Raw genomic sequence first — 24,081 nt, 5'->3', positions numbered from 1 at the left:
GCGTGCCCTGCTGACTGAGCCAGCCAGGCGCCCCATGGAGGGAGCTTTGCTAATCCACATGGAGGCAGGACAGGCTAGCCAGATTAGCAGGGAAGCATGCTGCACACACAACAGCCTTGCACGGATGCGGGTGAGCTCTATTCTGTAGCCTTCACATAGCTTCTGACTGATGTTTCCGTTTATCCTGGACTTTTTAATGCCTCAAGGTATACATTCATTGAAAAGCAAAAAGAACAGGCAAAAGTGAAGCTGTGAATCACACCTTCTTTTTCTGAAAAGAGGCAAAACCAAAGCCATCATTCCATTTTATCAAAAACTGATTGCCCAGGACTGTGGCTCAAAGGATGGATTTATATAGGGTAAGATTGAGCCCTCCAGGCAAGATTGTCTCCTTCATTCTTTCATGCAACAAATATTTATCAAGTGCCTTTATGTACCAGGGACCCCCGTAGGGGATAGAGCAGTGAACAAAACAGACCACACTCAAGCTCTCAGTGGAGTGACATTTTAGCAGTGGGGAGTCACAAGAAAGAAATATGTCAAGTGGTGATAAGCACAAAGAAGGAAAAGGAATTGGACAGGAGCCTACACAGTGGAAAGAAAGACTCTGTGTGAAGTAAAAGCATCAGGGACAGGGAAGTTCTCTTTAATAAGGTGACATTTGAGCAGAGACCTGAGTGGATGGGGTAGCAAGTTCTAAGGCTGTCTCAGGGAACGGCAGGGTCCAGGCCCCAGAGGCAGGCCCACACTTGGCACGTTCCCAGGAGGCCAGTATGGCCAGAGCCAATGATGGAGAGGGTGGGACCAGAGAGGAAACTGAGGACCGAGTACTGGAGGGCCCCTCGCTGGGGACTTCACATTCTACCCTGAGTGACCGTCAGAACGGGAACTCACCTCTTCCTGTACTTGGCCAGTGGGGCCACCCCGGTTGTCACACCTATCCTAGCATTGTCCGCGCCAGCGACAGAGATGGATGTTTATAGTGTGGACTCAAAAAAAAAAAAAGAGGGGATTGTAGACAAGGTAGTAACATGGTAAGTATTTGCACGGATAATTTTTAAGTGCCCCGTGGTCCAGCAACCTTCCATTTTAGAGTTTCAGGGGAATGGAAATCCATTGTTGTGGGTTTCATAATAGTATTTGGTTGAACCCTGTGAAGTGCCCTCTGTTGGACTGTTTTTTGAGCTACAAAAAGTGGGCATTTCATCTGATTTAACATAATGCTAGAATAGGGATTCTCTTGGTTCTCTTCGTATCTAGAGAAGCCCTTTACCCCATTTAAAAAAAAAAAAAAAAACAGGCCAGGCTACTGGCGTATTTTTTCAGGGGACACCCTTCCGTGGGTGCCCGCTCCTGTCCCACGCCCGCTCGGAATCAGGCATCGCAGGCGAGGCCCCGCTGGCCTCCAGGCATCTGCGGTCCCCTCCGGTCCCTGTGTTCACATGGCGTCAGCAGGGAGCACCCTGACTCCCGGGGCAGTCCTGCTTCTACCCGGGCTCCTAGACGCGTGTTCGCTGGCGGCTCCGACCAGATGACAATCCCGGGTCCGCCCCGCCCCCCGTCCGTCGCCCTCCCCCAGGGCCCCCGACCCACCCGCCGTCTCCCCCCCTTAGGTCGGTGGACCTCAGCCCCACGCGGCTGCACAGCCTCGCCCTGCACTTTAGGCACCGGAGCTCCAGCTTGGAGTCCCAGGGCAAGCTCCTGGGCTCGGAGAACGACACCGGGAGCCCCGACTTCTACACCCCACGGACTCGTAGCAGCAACGGCTCCGACCCCATGGACGACTGCTCCTCCTGCACCAGCCACTCGAGCTCGGAGCACTACTACCCGGCGCAGATGAACGCCAACTACTCCACGCTGGCCGAGGACTCGCCGTCGAAGGCGCGCGCGCGGCAGCGGCAGCGGCAGCGGGCGGCGGGCGCGCTGGGCGCGGCGAACTCGGGCAGCATGCCCAACCTGGCGGCGCGCGGCGGCGGCGCGCACGGCGGCGGCGGCGGCGCGCACGGCGTCTACCTGCACAGCCAGAGCCAGCCGAGCTCGCAGTACCGCATCAAGGAGTACCCGCTGTACATCGAGGGCAGCGCCACGCCCGTGGTGGTGCGCAGCCTGGAGAGCGACCAGGAGGGCCACTACAGCGTCAAGGCGCAGTTCAAGACCTCCAACTCGTACACGGCGGGCGGCCTGTTCAGGGAGAGCTGGCGCGGCGGCGACGAGGGCGACGCGGGCCGCCTGACGCCGTCGCGCTCGCAGATCCTGCGGACTCCGTCGCTGGGCCGCGAGGGCGCCCACGACAAGGGCGCGGGCCGCGCCGCCGTCTCGGACGAGCTGCGCCAGTGGTACCAGCGCTCCACGGCCTCGCACAAGGAGCACAGCCGCCTGTCGCACACCAGCTCCACCTCCTCGGACAGCGGCTCCCAGTACAGCACCTCCTCCCAGAGCACCTTCGTGGCGCACAGCAGGGTCACCAGGATGCCCCAGATGTGCAAGGCCACGTCAGGTGAGCGGCGGGGAGTGACCGGGCCGGGGGCCGGGGGGCGGGGGGAGGCGTCGCCGGGGTGGGAACTGGCGGCTCGTTTCCGGGGCTTCCAGGTTTGCTCAGAGTATCGGCAGTTCTAGAAACCTTGGCGTCAGACAGCTGAGACTGGAGGCCTTCGGGCAGGCCCCCTCCATCAGGCCCTTGGCTCCAGCCCGGGATTCGCCCGGGGCGAAGACCTCGGACGGGGTCGGGCAGCGCTGGGCTAACTGGCCCCCACTTCAGCCTCCGAGGAGGTCGGGGCGCAAACCCTCCGTCCAGCCACTTCTTGTAGGGACAGAGACGCTCCGTGCAGACGGCTCTCAGCCTTTGTCCAGAGACGCTAGTTACAGACCCGAGTGGCCCCGTGCGGAGGGACGCTGGCTCTGGGCTTGGGCGCTGGGGCCCCGGTGTTCCGCGGTGTCCCCTGGGTGGGGCTCAGGGCAGCGGCCGGGTGGAGTACTGGAGGTCAGCTCTTAGAGCTAAGTCCTACTGCTCCCGAGTCCCCATCTCCGTGATGTTAGGAAGGTGACCAGAGGAATTTTGGTAAAGGACTTTCAATACTTGATAATTTAATTATGGAAGGGTTACTTTTTATTCTTGTACTAAGAGCACTGAGCAGAGCCAGAATGGACACACCACCGGTGGCTTCAGAAGCTACTCTCCCTTCCCCGTCCCTCCCTGGGAAAGAACAGTGGTGACAGTGGCCATCAGTGCTCAGCGGTGCCGGGCAGGGCTCTCAGCACGCACAGAGGGGGGCGGCTCGGCCAGGAGGCTCTACTCAGACTGACCATAGGGAAAGAGAGGGGAGGATGTTGAGACATAATAAATTGATTTCTGAAAACGGAAAAATAAAGTGAGAGCGAGTAGCAAACAGAAGGAACTCTGAGTCAGGATCCGACTTGTGACGGGAGAGAGTTAGGTGAGGGTAAAGATCAGGGGAAGGACAGAAAAGGGGGCTCACCTTTGGGGAACCAGAGGGGATTCTTGGGACCTGGAGCGAGTGGAACAAAGAGGAGGGACAGGCCAGCAACCTGGGTGCACCAGACCTCCTGGCTCCTGCCTTCTGTCCCCGTTGATTCATTCATTACGGCCCCTCGACCAAATGACAAGTTCCAGAGACAAGAATAGAAGTGATTCAGGTGGTCATGAGAGAACCATGGACTTGAGGTCCTCGAACCTTCTCCATGTTCCTCCTTCATCTGTTACGTAAGCCCAGGGAAATGTGCCCTGGACTCCCCCAGGCAGATTTTGAGAAGGAACGAATGGATGCATTACATATATTACCATTTAAAGAACACGAGTCTCAGGGTGCCTGAGTGGCTCAGTTGTTGAGCATCTGCCTTCGGCTCAGGTCATGACCCCAGGGTCCTGGGATCGAGCCCCTCATCGGGCTTCTTGCTCAGTGGGAAGCCTGCTTCTCCCTCTCCCACTCTCCCTGCTTGTGTTCCCTCTCTCACTGTGTCTCTCTCTGTCTAAATAAATAAAATCTTAAAAAAAAAATTAGTAAAGAACACGAGCCTCTGTGACCGTGTTAGCAGCCAGCTGACGGGAACGCGAGTGTTTCTGTTCTGTCAAAACTGTAGCGCTCGCCTAGTAGATTGGCTTCCCTGACCAATTTGGTAAGTCTTGGCAAGCGTATTTTCGACGACAAATTCTAAGCGGCTGTATCTGAGGTTTACTGATGAGAAAGATTCCGTTCCCAGGAAGGCAGAGGATGCGTTCAAGGAGGATTTACCTTAGTGAATTTTCCCAGCTAGAAAAATCCTGCCCACATCGATAAACTCCTCGTAGCCAGATTTGGATGAGCTTTCCTATAAAAGCCCTGTGCCTTGGAAGTGTCCTCAAGTGGTCAGTCCCAAGCCTGAAACAAGGAGCAAGTGCTGAGCGCCTTTCTGGAAGTTCTCTGTTCATTGCACCGTTTTAACACTGGGGCCACATCTGAAGATGCCCGGAGGCCTCTCTCCCTGGTGTCTAGAGACAGGGGCTCTCCCTGACTAGCCCGCCCAGGTCTCCCTCCGAGCTCTGTGGGGCTTTGGATTCTGCCACAGTGGGGGCTGTCACCATCCCTGTGGCCACTTGCCAGTACATAGCAGGGATCCGGGATCCCCAGGTCAGCTTGACTCAGAATGGAGCACATGCTTTGGGGGAGAAAATGGAATTGGCCAAACGTGGGGCAAGGGGCAGGTATCTCCCCACTGTGAGCCCGCTGCAGGGTCCTATCCGGCATCTCTGGAAGGAAGCTCCTTCACCTGACCTGTGTCTGACCCCTGTCTCTTCTGCATCCCTTCTCTGCAGCTGCCTTACCTCAAAGCCAGAGAAGCTCAACACCGTCAAGTGAAATTGGAGCGACGCCCCCAAGCAGTCCCCACCACATCCTAACCTGGCAGACTGGGTGAGTCCCCCTTTCAGACCTCTTCCAGGCTCTAGAGTGATCCTCAGCCTGCCTTGTCAGTTAGGAAGGACGTAGTAACAGGTGTAAGATTCTAGTGACAGAAGGGTTTATCAGCAAACACAGGATGCGGGTGTGTTCCTGGGAAACCTCTTCCTTCCCGAAGAAGCCTCGCGAACGCCGTTCCCTCTGACCTGGCTCCTTTCCATGGCTGTCCCTTTAGACGGGCCAGGGGTCTCGGCTCTCTCGACGCTGGTCCCAGGAACATGGGTAAGGTAGGGGCCCGAAGGCAGACTGCACTTCTTTGCTCACAGTCCCAGGCGGCATTTGATTTGGGTTCGGCTTCTCTCAGGCCGACTTGCTGGGCCAGGAGAGAGGAGAGAGGATCTGAGCACCTCGCGCTGGGCGCCGGCCTCACACGCTCCTAAGGGTGTCCCCTCCTGGAACCAGGATGCTTGTGAGGGAAAAGGGCAGGAGGCTCCGGGCCCATCTCGGTCCTGGCCAGCTGCTTGTTGGTAACCAACATGGGGGACCGGGGACGGGGACCCTGAGAACCGTAAGATGTGGCCCACAGGAAAAGTCATGAAACCGGCACTCAGGCCCTGTCCCAGCTTTCAGTGTTGGCGTCGAGCGCTCTGATGGCGGGGACAGTTGGGTGTCGTGACTCCCGAAGCCCAGCAGATACACGTAAGCTGCCGTCCTCACAGTTCCTGCCTCTTCTGTTGCTCCTCACACGTCGCCTCCAACCGGCTGTCCCGTTCTGTCAGTGATGGGGGGAGTAAAGAAGCCGGGGACCCCTTGTGTGACAGCCGTGTGTGAGTGGAGTCATCGGGAAACAGCGGCACCCGGACTGGCTCCGCTGCATTTCCTGCTCCTGCGCTTGGCAGCTGTGTTTTTGTTTCGGTTCATTTATCTGTAGTGATTTTAAGGCAGGCTTCATGGGGCCTCAGGATTTGACGGAAGCGAGGGCAGCTGCTGTTCACTGAGCGCTTGCTGTGTGCTCAGAGGCTGGGAGCGTTCCTGACGCGGAGGGGTCTGTAGATCCCTCACTGCGGCCTCGCAGGGGCAACACACAGATCTTTTGGTTTGACAGATGAAGCCTGGGGGAAATCCGTGCCCTGCCCGGGGTCACGCGGCGGAATGAAGCTGCGTTCTCTGGCCTCGGGGGTCATGTCTTTCCCCACCGGGCTGGTGGTTCTCACAGTGCTGTCCCCAGATCAGCAGCCTGATCACCTGTGGCCTGGGATCTTGCGAGAAATGCCGAGTCCGGGCCCATCCATGACCTGCTGACCTCCCAAATTAGAAGCTCGGGCGTGGGGCCGGGCAGTTGGGTTTGAACAAGATTCTGACACCTGCTCGAGTTGGAGCGGCCCTGAGCTGTGCCCCCTGCTGCCGCGTCCGTTTGCATCAGGAAACCCCACAGCCCCAAGTGCGGGGATCTTGCATCCGCTCCTACTTCCCCGTCGGCCTTTGGGGCAGCAGCTGCCCCCTCTCTGTCCTTACCCCAGGTCATTGGGACCCTCCGTCACATACCAGCTCCACGCCAGCACCACCTGGTGTGGTCAGGAGCTGCTGCAAGGCCTCGGGCCCCAGTCGTGCACCGAGATGAACTCAAACAATAGTGTCAGGTCTGCTGTCTAGATGGCACCCCCAGGGGCCCAACCCTTCCACCCAAATAAGAACTTCAGGTTGCGGCCTCTCTTTCTGGGTCCTTCACATTTTCTGGGTCATGCCCAGTCTCCCCTGATCTGAATGTATGACCGACGGCAGGCCTGAAATGGGTGAGCACAACCTCAATGCCTACGTGCTTGAGCTGGCCTTGAAACCTGGGTCTCACCACAGAGAGCTGGTGAGGATTCAGGACAAATTGGGAACAACTTTGGTCCTTGACGTGAACCTTCATCAGGTTGAGGTGAATGATCATTAACAACCAGTAACTATTCTCCGCAATGTGACCAGATGAGAAATGGGTAAAAAGTACCAAAGCTGCCTTCCTCACAGAACTAAAGAGGTCTTTGACTCACACTCCGGGGGCTGAAAGTTCTGCATGCTGGGATTATCTGTCACTAATGCTGGGGTGTGGAGTCAGCTGATCTCTCCAATGTATTAATAAGCTACTAATCATGTCTGTGTCAGTTCTTCTCTTTAACATGAACTCTCTTCTCTTCCTTCTTCTGCTTTCCTTTGTTCAGAGAAGCAACAGAAAACTCACCCATTATGGATGGGTCTGAGTCTCCAACTCACCAAAGCACTGATGAATAGAGGTACCGTAAGGGAATGTTTGGTTTTCCTAGCCCTCCCCCCTTTCACTGCTCATGAGTTTGTGGTCTCAGATGTGCTGCATGTGTCCCCCCTGCCCATATCGTCATTTCCAGAAGGCAACTTCCGAATGGTGTGGAAGCTGTTATTTTTATGTCTTATTTCTGGAAACATGTGGAGCTCTGTTTATATGTATGTGTGTCTATTGGATGTTAGATATTCCCCATGCTACTTCCCAGAAAAGACCTCAGAATATGTCTTAGCCCTTTCCAGACTCTGCGTACATACTGGTTTAGTGACCATGGTTTAATCCATGGAGAGAAGAGCATCCTGCAGGTTGACATTTCAAAGCACCTAAAGCAGACCGAGTTGACCTTGTCCCCTGAAGAGCACCCATGATTTCATCCAGCATTCCTGAGGGACAGGTGCCCTGCTTTCCAAAATGTGGTCCATCATTATTACCTGGGAGCTTGTTGGAAAACTAGACTCCTGGGCCTACTGAATTTGAATCTGCATTTTAATGAGGTCCCTGGGTGAATCAAATGCATGTTCAAATTTGCGAAGCACTGCTCTAGTGGGCAGAAAACCAGTAACACCTGGTCTGGTTCTGCTTCCAGGGGACCAGAATCTATCTGGCAGACAAAACGTTGAGATTTAAATAGTATTTCAAGGGTCAACTAAAAAAGATAAGGATACCATTCAGAAGCAGATAAAAAGTTGTAAGCTTATTCAACCAAAAAACAGAACCCTATGTTCCAGGAACCATGCTTGAGACCAGAGTTCCAAGAGTTCACGGTCAAATCTGCAGCTTGAAAAATCTAACAGGAGCCAGACAAGGAGAGGAAGGAAGAGCAGGACTTAGGTGTTAACTACTCTGAGACTTCAGAGCATTCCAAGGGGGAGTGGGAGGACTTTGGCTTCATGGAGATACCTCTTGAATCTGGCTTCCACGGCTTGGGGGTGCGGTTGGGGGTGAGGGGGGCAGTTAGGGACGTGGAGAGGGGCCATTCCATGGGCAAAAAACACAGATACAGCAACAGGTAAGGGTGTTGGGTAAACAGCAAAGAACCTCATTTTGTTGTAGAGAGCGAGCCAGACTTCCCCCTAAAAAGCAGGGTAGGACAAGGTCCTGAACAAATTAAGAGGAGACATGGAAGAGTTTTTATTGAAATTCTCCCAAGTTGGCAGATGGGAGACTAGGAAAACAGGGGCCTTTGAGAGGAAGATGGTGCTCAAAAAACAAACTTCAACTGAGGAAATCGGAAAGACTTTATTGGCTTTATTCAACAACTCATTAATCGGGCAGCATTTCATCTGCTAAATGAAAGGAGCTGTACAAGATGAGACTTCTATAAGCAGAAGGGAGCAGGAACACAGATTTATACTAGGCAAAAAGTCAGTTGGTTATTGCAAGGTCACTTTCCTTTAGGAAATGGCAGGGGTCTATCAGACACATGACCTCACTTGGGCTGATCAGGTGATGCCTGATTGACTAGTTTAAGACTCCATTTCTGGGAGAACTGATACACTAAGTTGAGGTCTAAGCTTGGTGACATGGGTCTTAGCATCAGTGACTCTATTTTGGGCCTGGTTTCTTGTTTTTAACAATTCCCTCCTTTTGATCAGACTCTCAGCCTCACCAAGAGATGTGATCAAAATGTAATGCTTGGGAGTTACCACAGGTTTTTGCTGAATCTCTGTGTGGTATTCACAGGTCATGCGATCAGGTTCATTCTTTACGGTGGTCATTCTCTTTGTTCCTTTTCTGAAGTTCTGTTCTTAGGGAGATCCTTTGCTGGGTGGTGAGCGGCTGCAAACATGTATTTAAAGCGTGCACCAGTGGGACTGCTGTCGTTATTAGAGCAGGAGAACGCCCAATGTCTAGAACGTCCTTCGGGGCCATGGTCCCCAGGGCCCAAACCAATTAGAATCAGGTATGTCCAAGAAAGACCCCGGTGAAGGAGTCCCTTTCTTAAGCCAGCTGCCGTGTGCAGTGGTCTTGTGTAGGTGAGTCTCAACTTTCCCAGAAGCGTCTATCCGAGTGCAGCGAGTGGTGTTGGCCACAGCACCACCTCAGCTGAAAGATAATTACGGAACAACTTTGGCAGAGAGCCTAGGAATTTGTGAGGCAGCTCGTGTTCTCGCAGCCGATTCTGCAACATCTGTGAGAGTGAAGGAGAGGTCCCCAAATGCAGCCTCGCTTGCGCTTACTCCTGTCCGGGAGGCGTAGGATCTGCCAAGGGAAACGAGCTTTGATTCATGAATGCTTCCTGGTCATTCCCATTTGAGTCTGTGGCTTGGGACTCAGAGGAGGACAGCACGGGGGCCAGTACAACTCGAAGGTCTGTGGTTTTATTTGGTCACCCTTGCCTGGTGTCCCTTTCTTTGGACAGAGCCTGGATGCAAAGTTCCCTGGGCCTGGGGTTCTTAACCAGGGACTGTGACATGATGGAGAGAGGGGCTGGCTTTGGCCCAGGGAAACTGAAGCGTTGACAATCAGGCAGAAGTTTGGGATGGACAAAACTGCAGGAGCACGAGTATCATGGGACATCCAACAGTCTTTTGGAAGTTAGATTACCTCTCCCTTTGCAGTGGCCTGAGACGGGTGAACAATGGCATTATCTTTGCAGGCCAGGGCCAGGAAAAAGGTGGACAAAAGGATCATGAAGACCTTCATGGAGTAAGAATTAGGGGAAGGATGGTCAGAGAGGGAAGGGGGAATGGAAACTTTCTTATGCCACACCCTGGGAGGAAGCTGTCAACCTTGATGTCCACAACCTCTCTTCTTCGTCAATTTGATTTTGAGGTCGCCAGCTTTTGCACCGGACCAGATGTCAGGTGGAGCCTTCCTCAGTCATAAAATATGCACCCAGGGTTCAGCACCTTATAAATTGGCACCGGTGTCAGGGGTCAAGAGTTCTTGGTAGGGTTCCTTTCCATGAGTCCCAGTTTTGCAAAATCATCAGAGTAAAACAAAAAAGTGGCTGTAAATGACAAAACACTTTAAGATGCTTAGATCTGATTAGAGTTCATTATAATGAAATTGATAAGGAAATTTGGTTACTTCTGTGATATACAACATTTAAAGATAATAACTGAAATTATGAATAACATTGTACCAGGACTTATCAGATTTCCAGAAACTTCATACAGTTTCAAGACCATTTATACTAATAACATGGTTTATACAAATAACTTAAGGTTTTATTATGTGACAAAGCTTCCCATGTAATTTAACATAGCAAATAAATCTAATTAGTGTAACATCTTTTATAAGGGGAGAGACAAATCCTTTGAGATTTTCCAGGGACACTCTAGGGAAATCTCAAAGTTACTTTCAGGTCAGGAAGACGCCATTAAGAATCTGGTTATGGGAAGTTGTTAGAGCATCAACAGGTTTGAACACAGGACTAAACAGGATCACAGATCATTATGAAAGAATTATCTATCTAACCAAAGTGACAAAGGCAATAGTAGTTGTGAACAAAACTTGGGTCTTTTAATATTGAGAAGATGGGAGTTTTCTTACGCAGCCAAAGACTTGATAAAAGACCGCATGAAGCATGGTAAATTATTTCGCTAAGACACAAAATCTTTGCTGACCAGGCAGAGGACTTAAAAGGTAGAGAATCCTTCACAATTGCTTATCAAAGGCAGACCAAAAGTCCAAGAAAACTTTGTCCTTTTAACAGACAAAACCAAATTCTATTTTTGCACCTGTCTGCTTTTGATATTAAAACTCATTAAAAATCTTAAGTCCATTCCCATCTTAACCAGCTTGACCACACCTCAAATTCCCTTCCCAAGATTCCTTTCCCACAAACCACCTACAATGTTTTTAGATCCTTTCAGATTTTGTTCCATTTATCTATTTTTCCCTCATTCTGGAACAGCCATTTTTATTTCCCTTGCCTACTTTTTATCCACAGTCTCCTTCTATTATTTCTAAGTAATTTTAATTACATATATTGATAAGAATTCTTAATTCCTAGTAAAAACTAAAAAGCAACTGTGGATTGTCCGTTACACGAACAGTCTATGGATTAGCAAACCTATAAAGACACTTCATGACTTCTAGAAGTATATTCTTCCTCACAGTAAATTTTTCTGTATGGCACAGAACATGTTTACTAACAGACCCGAATATCTTTATATCCTCTGTAAAAGGAAGTGAGAAGTGGATAAATCTGTGTCCAGTAAGTAACAATTTCAGTACTTTATTTGGAAATTATCTGATACCACTGAAAGTCCATCCTTTAACTTATCTCACTATAGCTGTAAGGTTTCAAGTTAACAAAAAGGTTTTGGAAACTATTTTCTAAGTAGACCTAACATAAGCATAATGATTGTTGAAAAGTTCATTTATAAACTTTTATCCTACTTATACCTATTAATTTTCTTGTTAACAATTTTTAGATGACTCAAAGTCACATGAGTATTTAGACAGTTGTCAAATTATCTTTTTGGTGACAAATTCTGTAACAGAAAATAAGCTTATTTGGCTTTTAGTTAACCTAGGAAGGAAATAATTCCTTATATTTCATGCTGTTAACTCTAAAGACATGCCTATTTTAATTAAACTAACCAACTTAAACTAGCTTTAAGATTACCCTAGATCACATGAACTTGAAAAACATTTGGGTTTCTATTATTCTGAGAGTATGCATAATTTGTGTAGCCCTTGTGTGTCTTTAAGCCAATTAAATTGAGCTCTTGACACATTAATTTTGGCAATACCATCCTGAGGCAGAGAAGACCACACGTGTGTAATATGCATGCATGGACATATAAAATCATAGGAACAGATGCAGACAGAGATCTCACAGCTTTTGTTTTAAATTTTTAGCCATGAGGCAGGTGAAATAATGCAAAACCCACCAGTTTATAAAAGAATAGTTGGATCCAAATCGTGCTCCTGGTAAAAGGTTAAGGTGACATGGGTTAAACTTTTCACTGATATTTATGAAGACAAGATTTTTCATTTGCCTAGTTTCTGAATAACTTGTTCCCCCTGCTCCTTTTCCCTTCTGATAAGAATAACCTGGGTTCCTAGAGAAGACCAGATAGAACACTTACATCCCTACGGCACAGAGAAAGAGCACAAGTTCCTTCAAGACAGAATTCTGTTATCCCGAGGCCAGAATTTTACAGTAACTACAAGCCTTTTGAGATGAAGGGGTTATGTTTGGGGGTTGGTAAAAATGCTAGGTGGGCTTTGAATTACTTCCATGTGAATTGCTGCACTTCTGTTCTTGTAAAGACTCGAGTCATAATAAATCAGGGAAACGGACTCTGGTCAGGATTCCCACCTTTGCCAGCTTTTGCCACTCTTCCCAGGCCCTCACCTGCAGGGTCCCAAGCAATAGGGCTTAAAGTAGAGCATACAGCCCTGGAATCTACCAGAATTGGGCAAAGCTTTCCATTAATTTCCGTTTTAGTTTCCCATTGGCTGTTTAATGGAATACGGTCACAGGTTACCAGGAAACCCCTCAGAGTCCCGTCAACTATGCAAAGGGCTCATACGGGGGCCCACCTTTGAGGCCAGTAACGGGGCAGACTTCTGTTGACAGTATGTAGTCTCTGCAGAGTGAAAAGGCACTTAAGAGGATGAGCGGATCATGAGTACTCAGAGGTAAGAGAGGATAAAGGGAAGTAGTAAGAGTCAAGTCAATGTTACGGTCTTTGGTTTTAGGTACCTCTTCTGTCACTTTTCATTTTCCTTTTGCAATGACTCTTTCTTTTAACAAAGCTACTTTGGAATCACGAAACCTTCTGGAAGCTTCTGCATACCCATGAAAATGGGTAACCCATTTGTTGCATTTGGCAAACCTTGCTTTCAGGTTCACTTAAATGATCTCATCCAACTGGAATGTTCCCAATAATGGCTAACAACCTCAATAAGGAGGTCAACTGAGGTAGGCTCAAATGACCAGAAATGGAGTTTATCTGGGAGTGGCAGAAGAACTGCACTTTGGGAAATGCAGGCTGTAGCAAGCTACAGGTGAGCGTTGAGGGCTTGGGGCAGGCTGGATTTGCAAAGAGGGAAAAGTCTAGCCAGAGACTAAACAAATTCATTGGCTGGAGAACAGGAAGAGATCCTTGGCATATGTTCGCTGGTTAGGCAATAAGTCTCAGTCTTCTGTAAGTCAAGCATTTATGGAAAATCAGTCTCTGAGTTCTTAAGTTCTGTTGTTCTGAAGGGACATGCGTGAGATTCTTCACTTCATATCCTCTGGTTTCATTTTAGATTGAAATCCTTTCACATTCCCCACTCTTGCTCAAGAAAGCATCACTGATCATGTTATTTAGGCATTGTTTTCCCTTTTTTTCCTCCCTTGATCCAAGATGTTGTTAGATGGAGCACAAGTCCCTTGGAGCACAGGAAAACCATCCTCAGGTGTCGTGTACCCCAGAGGAGGGAACTGGAAAGTGGATTTCATTGGCCCCATTTGAAAAGTAGCAATGCCAAAAACCAAACTATGCATATTTGCAGGGGACAGGGAAGTTCAGAAAGGGCCCAAACAGAATTGGCTTTGGGGGATTGGCTGGTGTGCTCTGCTGATTTCTGGGAAGAGCTGTAATTTGTGTTAAGGATAGGTTCATTTTCCTTTATGAGCCTGCAGTGATTGTCTCCATTTTGTCCGACATTAAATGACTCCATTTTGGTTTGGTTCTGCATTTGCCCTTTTTGATCAAGCCCCCATGAGGGGCAGCAATCACCCAATATATTGCTAAGTGTTTTTTGCATGGACCTCACCTTTTGATGATCCATGCTGTTTCTTCGTTGTGTCTTTTTCTTTTATCATACTTGGATCTTTTTTCTTTACCATGTCTTCTTCAGGGTGAGAACAGCTTCGGGAATAGTAGCAAGCAAAAGGCCACACTTCAGCAACTTATATTGGGTCAAGGCAAGGAGACTTTGTCAGGGTATACATGTCAGACATTTGCTTGCCCAAGGCTTTGAAATGCTGTCACGTTTGTTATTTTCACAAAGGCTGGATGGGTAACTCAGTACTTAAAAAATCACAAAACAAAATGACAAATAAGATAGAAAGACCCAATTGTAATAAGCCCAGTCTTGTTGGGAACCAGCTGAATAAATCAAAATTCCAAGATGGGTCAGACTGGACTTGTTGTAACCAATGGGCTTGTTCTCAGACTTGATGTAATTGAACCTCGACTTCCCCAGAAGTGTTAAGCCAAGTCTGCATGTTGATTGACTATGGCGCAGACATCCTGTGCAGCCAAGAGAGAATCAAGGGCTGGCCTACTGGCAAGGACAATTTTAGACAGAGAATCTAGGGAGTTTTGCTGGGTTAGCTATGGCCTTAGCACTAGAGTCAGCAGTTGTTTGATGGGTTAAAGCAGAGTTTGGGGCCCTAGCCTCATTTGCACCCCCTCCTAACCAGGGAAGTAGAGATTGGCCAAAGGAAGCAACTCCTGACTTAGGAATGCTTCCTGGTCTCCTCTAACCTGATAATGTAAATTCAGGGGAGCTGACCGATAAGGTGTCTCAGTTTGGCTGTGGACAGCTAGGGTATAGAGAAGAACCAGAGCGGCTGCCTGCTTATATGCCAGTCCGGGCACTTGTAGGCTCCAGGAGAATGATCACCACCCAGGACAAAGATAAATCCTGTCGGGGTACAGACCACTCCCGCGAAAGCAGCATTGTTCATGGATTCATTGTCACATTTGCTCGTTCAAGCCAGGGGTCAGTTAGGTTTTTGGCATATTCAGGAAATCCGTCTCCCAGCCTGAAATAAAGAGTTGTTCTAAATGCCTTGCAAAAGCACATGCTTCTGCTGAGAGGTCGTTGTGCCGGGGGCAGGTGGGACTCAGACACTCGTAAGAGCCTGGTGACGCCTGTACTGAGGTGCGGGGGTACGGGTACCTCACTGGTCAGGTAGAGGCGGCACTAGGCAAGGGCCCTGGGAAAGCCTGGCTGCGAGACTTTAACTGTATCAGCTGACATCGAAGGGAACTCGGACGTGGTTCACGAAGGAAAAGTGGCCACAGGAAAGCCCAGGGGGTCCCCCAAATCATGGACAGATCAGAGTTTGCGAAGGCAGATCCAGCAGCCTGAGAGGCTGTCTCCCTCGGCAGAGGAAGGTACGGTCTTTCTTTCCAAGTCAAGGAGCAACAGAAAAGAGCAAACAGGAGGAAAAAAACACTTAGGTGGAGGAGTCTGACTCATTTTTGCCCATCACAATTTTCACAGTAAAGGCGGACGGTGATAGAGGCCTGGTCCGACCTCGGGCTAGCCGTCTGCTGCGGCTGGAGCTCTTGCCTTTGTTCCTTCCAGGTCCCGTGACTCCTGGAAGTCGGGACAGATGAATCCAGGGGCAGATGCCTCCAGGCTTAGCTATGCAGGAACTGGCCAGCAGTACCAGAAAGGTCCTTTCACCTCAGGGAAGAGGGAGTCTCTCCCAGTACGAGTATTCTCCGGGATGTGGCTCCTGAAGGGAGTCAGAGATCAGGTTATATTCTTGTTCAGCATAAGCTTCTTGAATTTGTGAGAGAGGTTTCTGGAAATAGTGGCAATATTTTGATAGGTCTTGTTGGGCGATCTGAGGGTCAGAGTACTGGGAAAGAGGCAAATGCATGGGTCTGCCAGTTACTATTTTTTCAAAAGGTAAGGACTTTAGATTCAAAAACAACCAGTGACAGCATCTTGGTCCAGAGAAATCCTAGAGGTGCAGAGAAGTTTCCTAATGGAGTTTTAATGATGCCTTTAGTCCTTTCTACTAGTCCTGGAGATTGAGGGGGACACGGCGGTACAGCCTCTGAGGCGTAGGAAGGACTATGCGTGCTCTGGGATCAGCAGCAGTTATGTTCATGTTAATCATGAAAACTTCTCAAGACATTAAAGTTCCCTTCCTTGCGAACAAGTTTTGTAACAGAGATAACACGAATTCAAATCACTAGCAAACGCAGGTAGAATAAAAGGTATAGGTCTCTCTGAAGACATTCCCATTTTAATTAAACCCACAAACTTGAACTAGCTTTTATTTACTGAAGATTCATCCTAGATCACATGAACTTGAAAAATACGTGGCTTACTCCTGTATTTGTGACAGTTTTAGAATACCTCATTTTAATAAGTGCTTCTTTTTAAGCCAATTAATTAAAACTTCTACAAATTAATTTTGGCAGTACCAACCAGAGGTAGGAAAATGTCACCCACCTGCAGACATACAGAGATCTTACAGCTTTCGTTTTAAATTTTAGCCATGAAACCAGGGTGAGAATACAAAACTGACTAGTTTACAGAAGGACAGTTGGAACAAATTCAGGTTACCTGCTCAGGAGCCTAAAGCATCTGGGAAGAAGACATTTAAGATTTTCATTTGCCTACATTCCAAACAGCCTTCCCCTTCTTTTTTTCCTTCTGGTAAGAATGACCTTCCTGAAGTTTGCACTTGAAAGGGATGGCCTACAAGACAAGTTCCTGCAAGGAGAACCTTCCCAACATTCCTCGGAGAAGGGCTTTGTTGCTTAAATCCAGATCAAGCCTTTTCGGACAAATTGGGAAGGTTTGGGGATTGGTAAAAATGACAGGTGGGATTTGACTTTGCTACTAGAGCTGTATTTGTTCTGATAAAGATGTGATTTATTCTAAGACAGGGACCCCCGTTTTTGATTCCTCAAGAAATTGGGTTGCGACCTGAGTGACGTCACAGGCTGACCCACCCATCCCACTACATTATCCTCAGTTTGCTGCTTTATATCAAGATCTTCAGTTAGGATGGAAATCAAAAGATTCCTGTGTTCCAGATTTTAGAGCTTAGTCTCTGGCTTGTTCTAGTAAATCCTTCTGCAGATGGCTGCAAAATGTTTTTCTTTCCCTCTGAGCACATGGTTTCTTTTTGGCTTAGGGGAGAAAGCCCCCCAAAAAGTTGCTGTCAGGCTCTGATGAGGACTCTGTACTTCCAATCTGGCCAACTTCTGACCATAGAGCTACTTAAAAATCCTTTCGGCTCTCTTGTCAGGCTTGAGCTCAAACAGTAAATATTCCTGGCTAGTACTGAACACCACCACGGACACAAAAGGTGTCCTCAGAGAGGGTACAAAGAATACCACTGTCCCAGAGCCGGAGCCACTCAAAGATGACCAAAAACAGAGGCTGAGACGCTTCCCAAGGACTGGCAATAAGCACAGGACCCCAGCTGTACACAGAGTTCAACCCACTTCTCTGCCTGGCCATATACTGGGAGCCCCAACGTGACGGTGCCAAGCCAGGCTCACAGGACACAGGAGGGCAAAAGCTGTCGCTGGGAGAGAAAGGTTCAGCAACCCGTGGGTCTGGAAAGGAAGGGACGCCAAATTTTACCTTCCTCTCTCAAGTGGGCTACAGAGATTTGGGAGAGAGGACTCTGGTAAGAATTCTTGCTAGTTCTTCCAGGATTCCCATCTGTGGGCTCCAGAGCAAGTGGGGTTTAAAGTACGGAGTGTAACTCCTGCATTACCAGAACTTGACAAGGTGTCCCAGGTTTAGTTTCCCCTTGGCTGTTTGTTTCAGAAATAACTGGTGGCAGTTACAAGAGAATCCCCCAAGTCCTGGGAACTCTTCAAGCCCCGTATGGGGACCCTCCTCTGACAGACATGTCTCTTGCGGGTGGAAGACCATCCAGATACAGGACGAATACCACGAGCACTTGGGTGTAGAAGAGGAGAGTGGCAGGAGTCCCAGCAGTCAGACGGTCTTTTGTTTTAGGTACTGCTTCTGTCTTGGGCTTTTCATTACCCTTTTGCAATGAATCTCTCAGTGAAGCAGTTTCAGAATTTTGAAGCCTTCTGGAGGCTTCTGCGTGCCAATTATAACAGGTATCCCATTCTGTTTGTTTAGGAACCCCTGCATTCACGTGCATTTCTTAAATGAATGAACTTGTCTAACTGGAACATTCCTCGTAATGACCGCTGGGATTCTAGGTTGTCTTCAGTACTGTTGGTCCATGTGCATGAGAGACTGTAACTATTTTTAGTGTAAAACCCCTGGGGTTTTGGGGGGGTGGGGGGCACCCGTAGAGCCTTGACAAGACTGGGATCCCATTTTTGGAGTTTTCCTGAGAGGAAAACTGACTGTGTGCCTTTGATGGGGTATTTCCTTTTCCTGGGGGACAGCCCTTGCCCTGCTTGTCTAAGACCAGGTGTCCCTCATTGCACGGGATTGTCTTGGGGGGTGACAGGTGACCTGGTGTGAAACCTGCCTGTCCATAAGCCCTTATCCTTACACAGGAGTCTTGTGCTTTGCAGAAGGTGGTCTCATAGAAAGGGGGCGAGTGTTCTAGCAGTGTCCATGGTCCCAGTTCACTGGCTTGAGAATGGGGCGAGATCCTGGGCAGGTGTTCGCAGCTCAGGAGAGAAGTCTCATTCCTCTGTAGATCAGGCACTTAACGGGACATCAGTCTCTCAGCTCTTAGGTTCCGGTCTTCTGAGGGCACATGCCTGAGAGGCTCCAGTTTCACTGTGGAGTGAAATCGCTTCCCAGTGGCCACTGTAGTTCTAGCTTGTTCTACTACCACAGTTCTTAGACGCGAAGTAAGGAGCTGTGCTGGTAGGTGGCACACTCCGTTCTTTGGAACCTGGGGATGCCTGTTCTTCAGCTGAGCCTTCGGTCTCATAGAGACAAATGAATACGGATGTGCCACTGGTTGGGGATCTTGGGACATTTCACAGTGTACCTCGTGGTGTGGAAGTTTTCTTGAGGTCAGTGGGAGACCTGATGGCCGTCTAACCCATTCTGTAACCAACTTACCCTAGCACGGGGGTCTTCGAGTTAGGGGGCAAGTGCTCTAACGGCTTTTAAGTGCTTGACCTGTGCCCACCAATTTTGCAGCTTTGGCTTCTGAGGTTCTCACTGACAACAGACCTCTTACTGCTTTACCTCACGGGCACATTAGCAGACCCGTAGTAGCCGAAGAGAGGATACTGTGGGCTGGCCAGGAGGAGGCCGCAGGTGCACATCACCGGCAGTTCCCAGCACGGAACTATGGACGGAACCAGCAACCCCCAACACATGGGCACTGGGGACTAACTGGAGGCTCGGGACTGAGGTGCCAGGTGCCAAGCCCTGGCCTGGGACTGCAGACTAAGCGAGGGCCAGGGACTCTGTGAGAGCCTCCCGTCAGTCCAGACAATGTTAATGCTGGACTGGGAAGCCAACTCGATGGGGAGCCTAACGCAAAAAGAGCAGAGCTCAGAACCGAGAGGAACTTACCCATGGCCCTCGGAAATGCTGACAGAGACCTCAGGGGGTTCACAGGTACGGCTGCCTGTGTTTCATGTTGTCCCTGAAGCTATCTGAGGTCTCCTTGGGATCCCACTGCTGTCACCAAACTGTTAGAAAACAATTCAACTGAGTAAATTTTAAAGATCTTACTGGCCTTTACTCAATCAAGTTGCAACCCCAGTCCTTGAGGAACTAAAAACATGTGTCCCTGTCTTGCAAATTCAGTCTTTACGGCAACAGTCACACAGCTCTGGAAGCAATTCAAAGCCTACCCATAGTTTTTTGTTTATTTTTACCAATTCCAAAACCTCCCCTATTCACCTCAAAAGGCCTTGCAGATATTTTAAAATATTTAGATTTAAGAAACAAAATCCGGGGCGCCTGGGTGGCTCAGTCATTAAGCGTCTGCCTTCGGCTCAGGTCATGATCCCAGGGTCCTGGGATCAAGCCCCGCATCGGGCTCCCTGCTCAGCGGGAAGCCTGTTCTCCCTCTTCCACTCCCCCTGCTTGTGTTCCCTCTCTCGCTGTGTCTCTCTCTAGCAAATAAATAAATAAAATCTTTAAAAAAAAAAAAAAAAAATTCTATTATTTAAAAAAAAAAAAAAAAGAAACAAAATCCTTCTGGGAGGAACTTGCCTTCATTCCCTGTGTCTTTGAGACGTAAATGCTCTATCTGGTCTCCTCCAGGACCTATCCTGTAGGCCATTTCTTTGAAGTGCAAACTTCAGGGAGGTCATTCCTACCAGAAGGAAAAAAGAGGGTAAGGCTATTTGGAACTTAGGTGAATGAAAATCCTAAGTGTCTTCTCCACAGATGCTTTAGCCGTCTGAGCAGGTAACCTGAATTTATTCCAACTTCCAGAAACACAATTTGGATCCAACTGATCTTTTATACATGAATGGGTTTTGCACTATCGTGCCTGACTCGTGGTTTAGGGCACATAGAGCCAGACGTGGCTAGTTCTCTTTCATCTCTGCCTCTGCTTCCTGTTCCCACATACTCCTGGGGTGAAGGCTGCTTGGCCTTGCTTGGGCCTCTGCCCTTCTTTGAAGCAGTCAGTGACTGTGGTTGGAGGATTCTAACTGGCCCACCTGGGGGAGAGGGAAGGGCACCACCAGGACCACAAGGAGTTCGAGAGGGACTGTCTCCCAAAATACAGCCTATGTCCCTGTGGATCCAACTACCTTCTGCCGGAAAAACGTTCTTAGTCCCTCAGGCACATGGCAAAAGGCACTTCTGTCAGGGTGGGTACGTGGGAGTTAGCCCTTTAGCGCTTACGTACCGTAATAGGGACCCGTGGCCGGCATCAGAAGAAAGGGTCTGTATGTCATTTTGCTTCTGAAAGCAGCATTCATTCCCACTAGATCAGGAGTTCCAGGCCCAGGACTCTCAGCAAAGGCCACCATATGCCACCGATGCCTTGGGTTTTCCAACATCCGTGGGTTTTTTAAAAGCCAGATGAGAAACATTTACAAAATCCACAATGCCTTCATCCATTCGTTCCTAGAGAGGTCAGCCAATGAGAAAGATGGGCACGACTGTAGCTTCTCGCTCACGGGGCTGGGAGGAAGGTGCTCGTTCAGCTTGCTGTTCTCTGCACCACACTGGATTAGGATCACGTTCCTTCACCCATCCGTCCCGAACCCTAGCACCAGGCATTAAAGACACATAGACCTAATAACCCGGAATCACAGACCAGTGTCATCCAAGGGACATGTCGCTTCAACACCTGGAGGCTCAAGGCCCCCAGTTTCATCCCTGTAGGAATCAGTACAAATTGACACTCAGAGGGAGCTAGGAGCTGCGCTGGGAACAAAGGCAACAGCACCCAGGGGGCTCCAAGCTGGACCTGCAGTTTAGGAACAGAGCGCAGAGCTCAGGCAGCCAGCCAAGGGGGGGTGAGGGGGCCCTCCACCTCCTCAGGCTGCAGGGGCTGCTCCTGACCTTTACTCTTGCCCCAAAAGAGCCAGTTTGGGATCAGCAAGGGGCTATTTTTCCGAGTACTGAACATGGGCTTCAGCGTGTCTGTGTAATTACCTCTTGGCTTCTCCCCAGCCTCCATGGTGACGCATACCTCAGAGACTTTTTAAGTCTTTTGTTTTCATTCTAGTTTCTGGTATGTTTTCCATACAGTTTCTATAATCAGAAAACAATGCATGTTTAAATAAATAAGACGCATTCAAAAAATTTTTTAGACTCCCATCCAAATAACTTCTCCGTTTCACTTGACGTTTTGAACGTGCTTCTGGGACAGAATAGTATGTAGGCAAAGCTGGGGGCGCCTGGGGTCTCCTGGAGGGCAGCCCAAGCAGCTGTTCTCCAAAAAGCGGAATCCCATGGAAGCCCGGAGCTCTGGAAGCTCCCGTGCTGCGCCGAGGGTAGGGCCCAGACAGCAGGACTTCGGAGAGGTCTTGGCCAGGCGTGAGCAGCCCCGCCTCCATCCTCCCCGCCCCCCACGGGGGCTCCCGCGGCAGGGCTCCTGCAGGTGGATTTTGCCATGCCTGGGAGCAGCTTGCCCTACTGGGCGCTCTGCTCCGCTAACCCGCTGCTCTCCTCCTCGCCCTCCCTGCAGGAGCTACACCGACAGCTGTTTCCTGGACTCCTCCCTCTATCCCGAACTAGCCGACGTCCAGTGGTACGGGCAGGAGCAAGCCAAGCCCGGCACCCTCGTGTGAGCCAGCCGGCCTCGATCTGACCGCCTCAACGCCATTCAGAGATCACCTCACTGCCTCTCATTTGCCTTACCCAGACGCACTGTCACCCCGCACCAGCTTCGGCCCTCAGCACTTTGTTTCCTCCCGTCTCCGCATCCCCTTCACCCTCAAAAACCTGACTGAGGAGACATTCTGGAAGGTTCCGGTCCCACTGTGTGTCCCCCTGGCGCTCTCGCCCACGGAGAGCCAGGCACCAATCCTCAGCGGCACCTTGGTGGCTTCCCCGTGCCGTGACAGCCCCCAGGCCAGGAACCATCAGGGAAGGTGGCGGACATCCAGTTTCCGTGGACAAGTGGCAGGAGAACAGGAAAGGAGACTTACGTACAGGGTGATCCCGAAGGACTGTTCCGCTGTGGCCAGCCTGCGCCCCCCTCGCAGGCCCACCGCGCTCGGTGAGGAGGATGCCTCGCGCGTGTGCGGCGAACACTCAGTTGACACTTGACATGTTCCCTGGGGGAGTGGCTGTTGGGGGAGGGGAAGGAGATTGAAAAAGGAAGCTTCACGTGTCCAAGATGCATCCGAGGATCACAATCAGTTCTATGCTGCCAAAGATTAAAAAAAAAATTTAAAAATAAAAAAAATGAGAGGGGCCAAGAGGAAGACATTCTTTCTGCAATGAAATCTTTTAAATTCTCAACTGCTACTAACTCATCACAGTGAAAAGTCAACCATTTGTAAATTGTTTCCCCTCTTTATCCCTCGCCCTTAACGCCCCACCTTCTCTCTCAGGCCAGAGCCTGGAAAACTAACCCGGTATGATGGTCAAGTGGAGGGAGCCAGAGGTAGCCAGAGGGGCGCCGTGGCCTCGGGTCCCCAGGGGTGTGGACATGGAGGACAGGCCTGCGGGCAGGGAGCAGGGGGGCACTGTCAGCCCGGTCTGCACGGGGGTCCGGTCCAAGCTCACTGCTTTCCTGCTGGGATCTGGAGGAAACGGAAGGTGGGGATTGCCAAAAGCGCTTCTCTCTCATTAAAACAAGCAGTAAAAGCGTGTCCTATTGTTTTGCACAAAGTGTTTGATTTTATTTTTCATGGGAAACCAAGGGAAAAAGCACACTGCGATCCATTCGAGTGTTTAACTGTTGTGGCTCATTTTATACTTGTTAGCACTTGTGTGACAAAGAGCTCAGACCCGACTTCTCTCGGCACCCGGTTACCAATGTGTCACTTATTCCAAGAACCCAACTATGCCCTTAGGTAGGAAGAGTTGACTCCCGCGTCTACTAGCTAGCAGGCGGAGCAGGCTGAAGAGCACGCCAGCTCCCAGAGGGCCCGGATGCCTCCGGCGTCGGCAGCTACCTTGACGTACCACAGTCGTCCGCAGAAACCCAGAGGGGAGGAAAGAGCCGCACGTTTACATGTGTCTTGAGCTATGCTTAAGACACAACTGGAAAGCCATCTATCTTCAAAGGCCTCAAAAATACTTTTATAATCCTAACAAGCGCACACTCTTAGTTGGGTTATTCAAAATGGCACAAACACGGTCTCCACAGAGGTGGGACGCTGTGCTTATTGGCGCAAGTGGGGGGGCGGGGGGAGGGACGGTTTTTCTCACTTGTAACGACTTCCTATTGGAAAGGCATTTGACAGCCAGGGACAGGAGCTGGTTGGGGGAGGGTTAGTTTTGGGGGAAAGCAGAACCACAGTTAGCTTCAGCGTAAAAAGAAAAATCTTCGTTTTTTTTTTATGTATGTGTAATCCAAGAAGAACGAGACTCTACCAGACCAGGAGGGAAGATGGACCCTAAAGTAAGTTTAACAACGCTCCCTCTATTGCAGCTTGGAAAGCGCTGTGGGCTCACGGCACGCTGGGGCCACTCCAGACAATTCAGGGCCTGCTTTCCCCAGGCCTGTGGGCACTGGACTGGTGACACAGCTTGGGGGAAGGGGCGAACGTTCACAGAACACTTGGGTAAACCCTGCGGGATAAACAAAACTGGTTCTAATGTTATTACCAGATCCTGGGGACGGAGGGGTGG

At 49.8% G+C, this 24,081-nt stretch overlaps 2 protein-coding genes across 15 annotated transcripts in view; one reads left to right on the top strand and one right to left on the bottom strand.

Annotated features, from left to right (window-relative positions):
- Positions 1-23,096, top strand: part of FRMD4A (FERM domain containing 4A) — a 596,094-nt gene extending 572,998 nt beyond the window's left edge. For 9 of the 12 annotated variants that reach the window (XM_036114111.2, XM_036114096.2, XM_036114077.2 and 6 more), the window contains 3 exons: positions 1,614-2,497; positions 4,811-4,907; positions 21,965-23,096. In XM_036114111.2, the coding sequence (XP_035970004.2) occupies positions 1,614-2,497; positions 4,811-4,907; positions 21,965-22,067 (1,084 nt within the window). In that variant the 3' untranslated portion in view covers positions 22,068-23,096. Of the gene's footprint in view, positions 1-1,613; positions 2,498-4,810; positions 4,908-7,096; positions 7,169-21,964 lie in introns of all 12 variants that reach the window. The other 3 variants (XM_036114086.2, XM_036114133.2, XM_036114104.2) reach the window with 1 other exon arrangement.
- PRPF18 (pre-mRNA processing factor 18) overlaps positions 8,415-24,081 on the bottom strand; it is a 76,674-nt gene continuing 61,007 nt past the window's right edge. For 2 of the 3 annotated variants that reach the window (XM_036114045.2, XM_036114055.2), the window contains 4 exons: positions 20,675-23,027; positions 20,029-20,131; positions 19,381-19,499; positions 8,415-10,147 (listed from right to left, as the gene is read on the bottom strand). The gene's annotated coding sequence lies outside the window, so the exon portion shown is untranslated. The remainder of the gene's footprint in view (positions 10,148-19,380; positions 19,500-20,028; positions 20,132-20,674; positions 23,028-24,081) is intronic. The other variant, XM_036114028.2, reaches the window with a different exon arrangement.

Source organism: Halichoerus grypus, chromosome 6 (assembly GCF_964656455.1).
Source record: "Halichoerus grypus chromosome 6, mHalGry1.hap1.1, whole genome shotgun sequence".
Classification (NCBI taxonomy): Eukaryota; Metazoa; Chordata; class Mammalia; order Carnivora; family Phocidae; genus Halichoerus; species Halichoerus grypus.
Note: the sequence above shows the minus strand (reverse complement) of the source record. Positions and strands in the feature narration are given on the sequence as shown.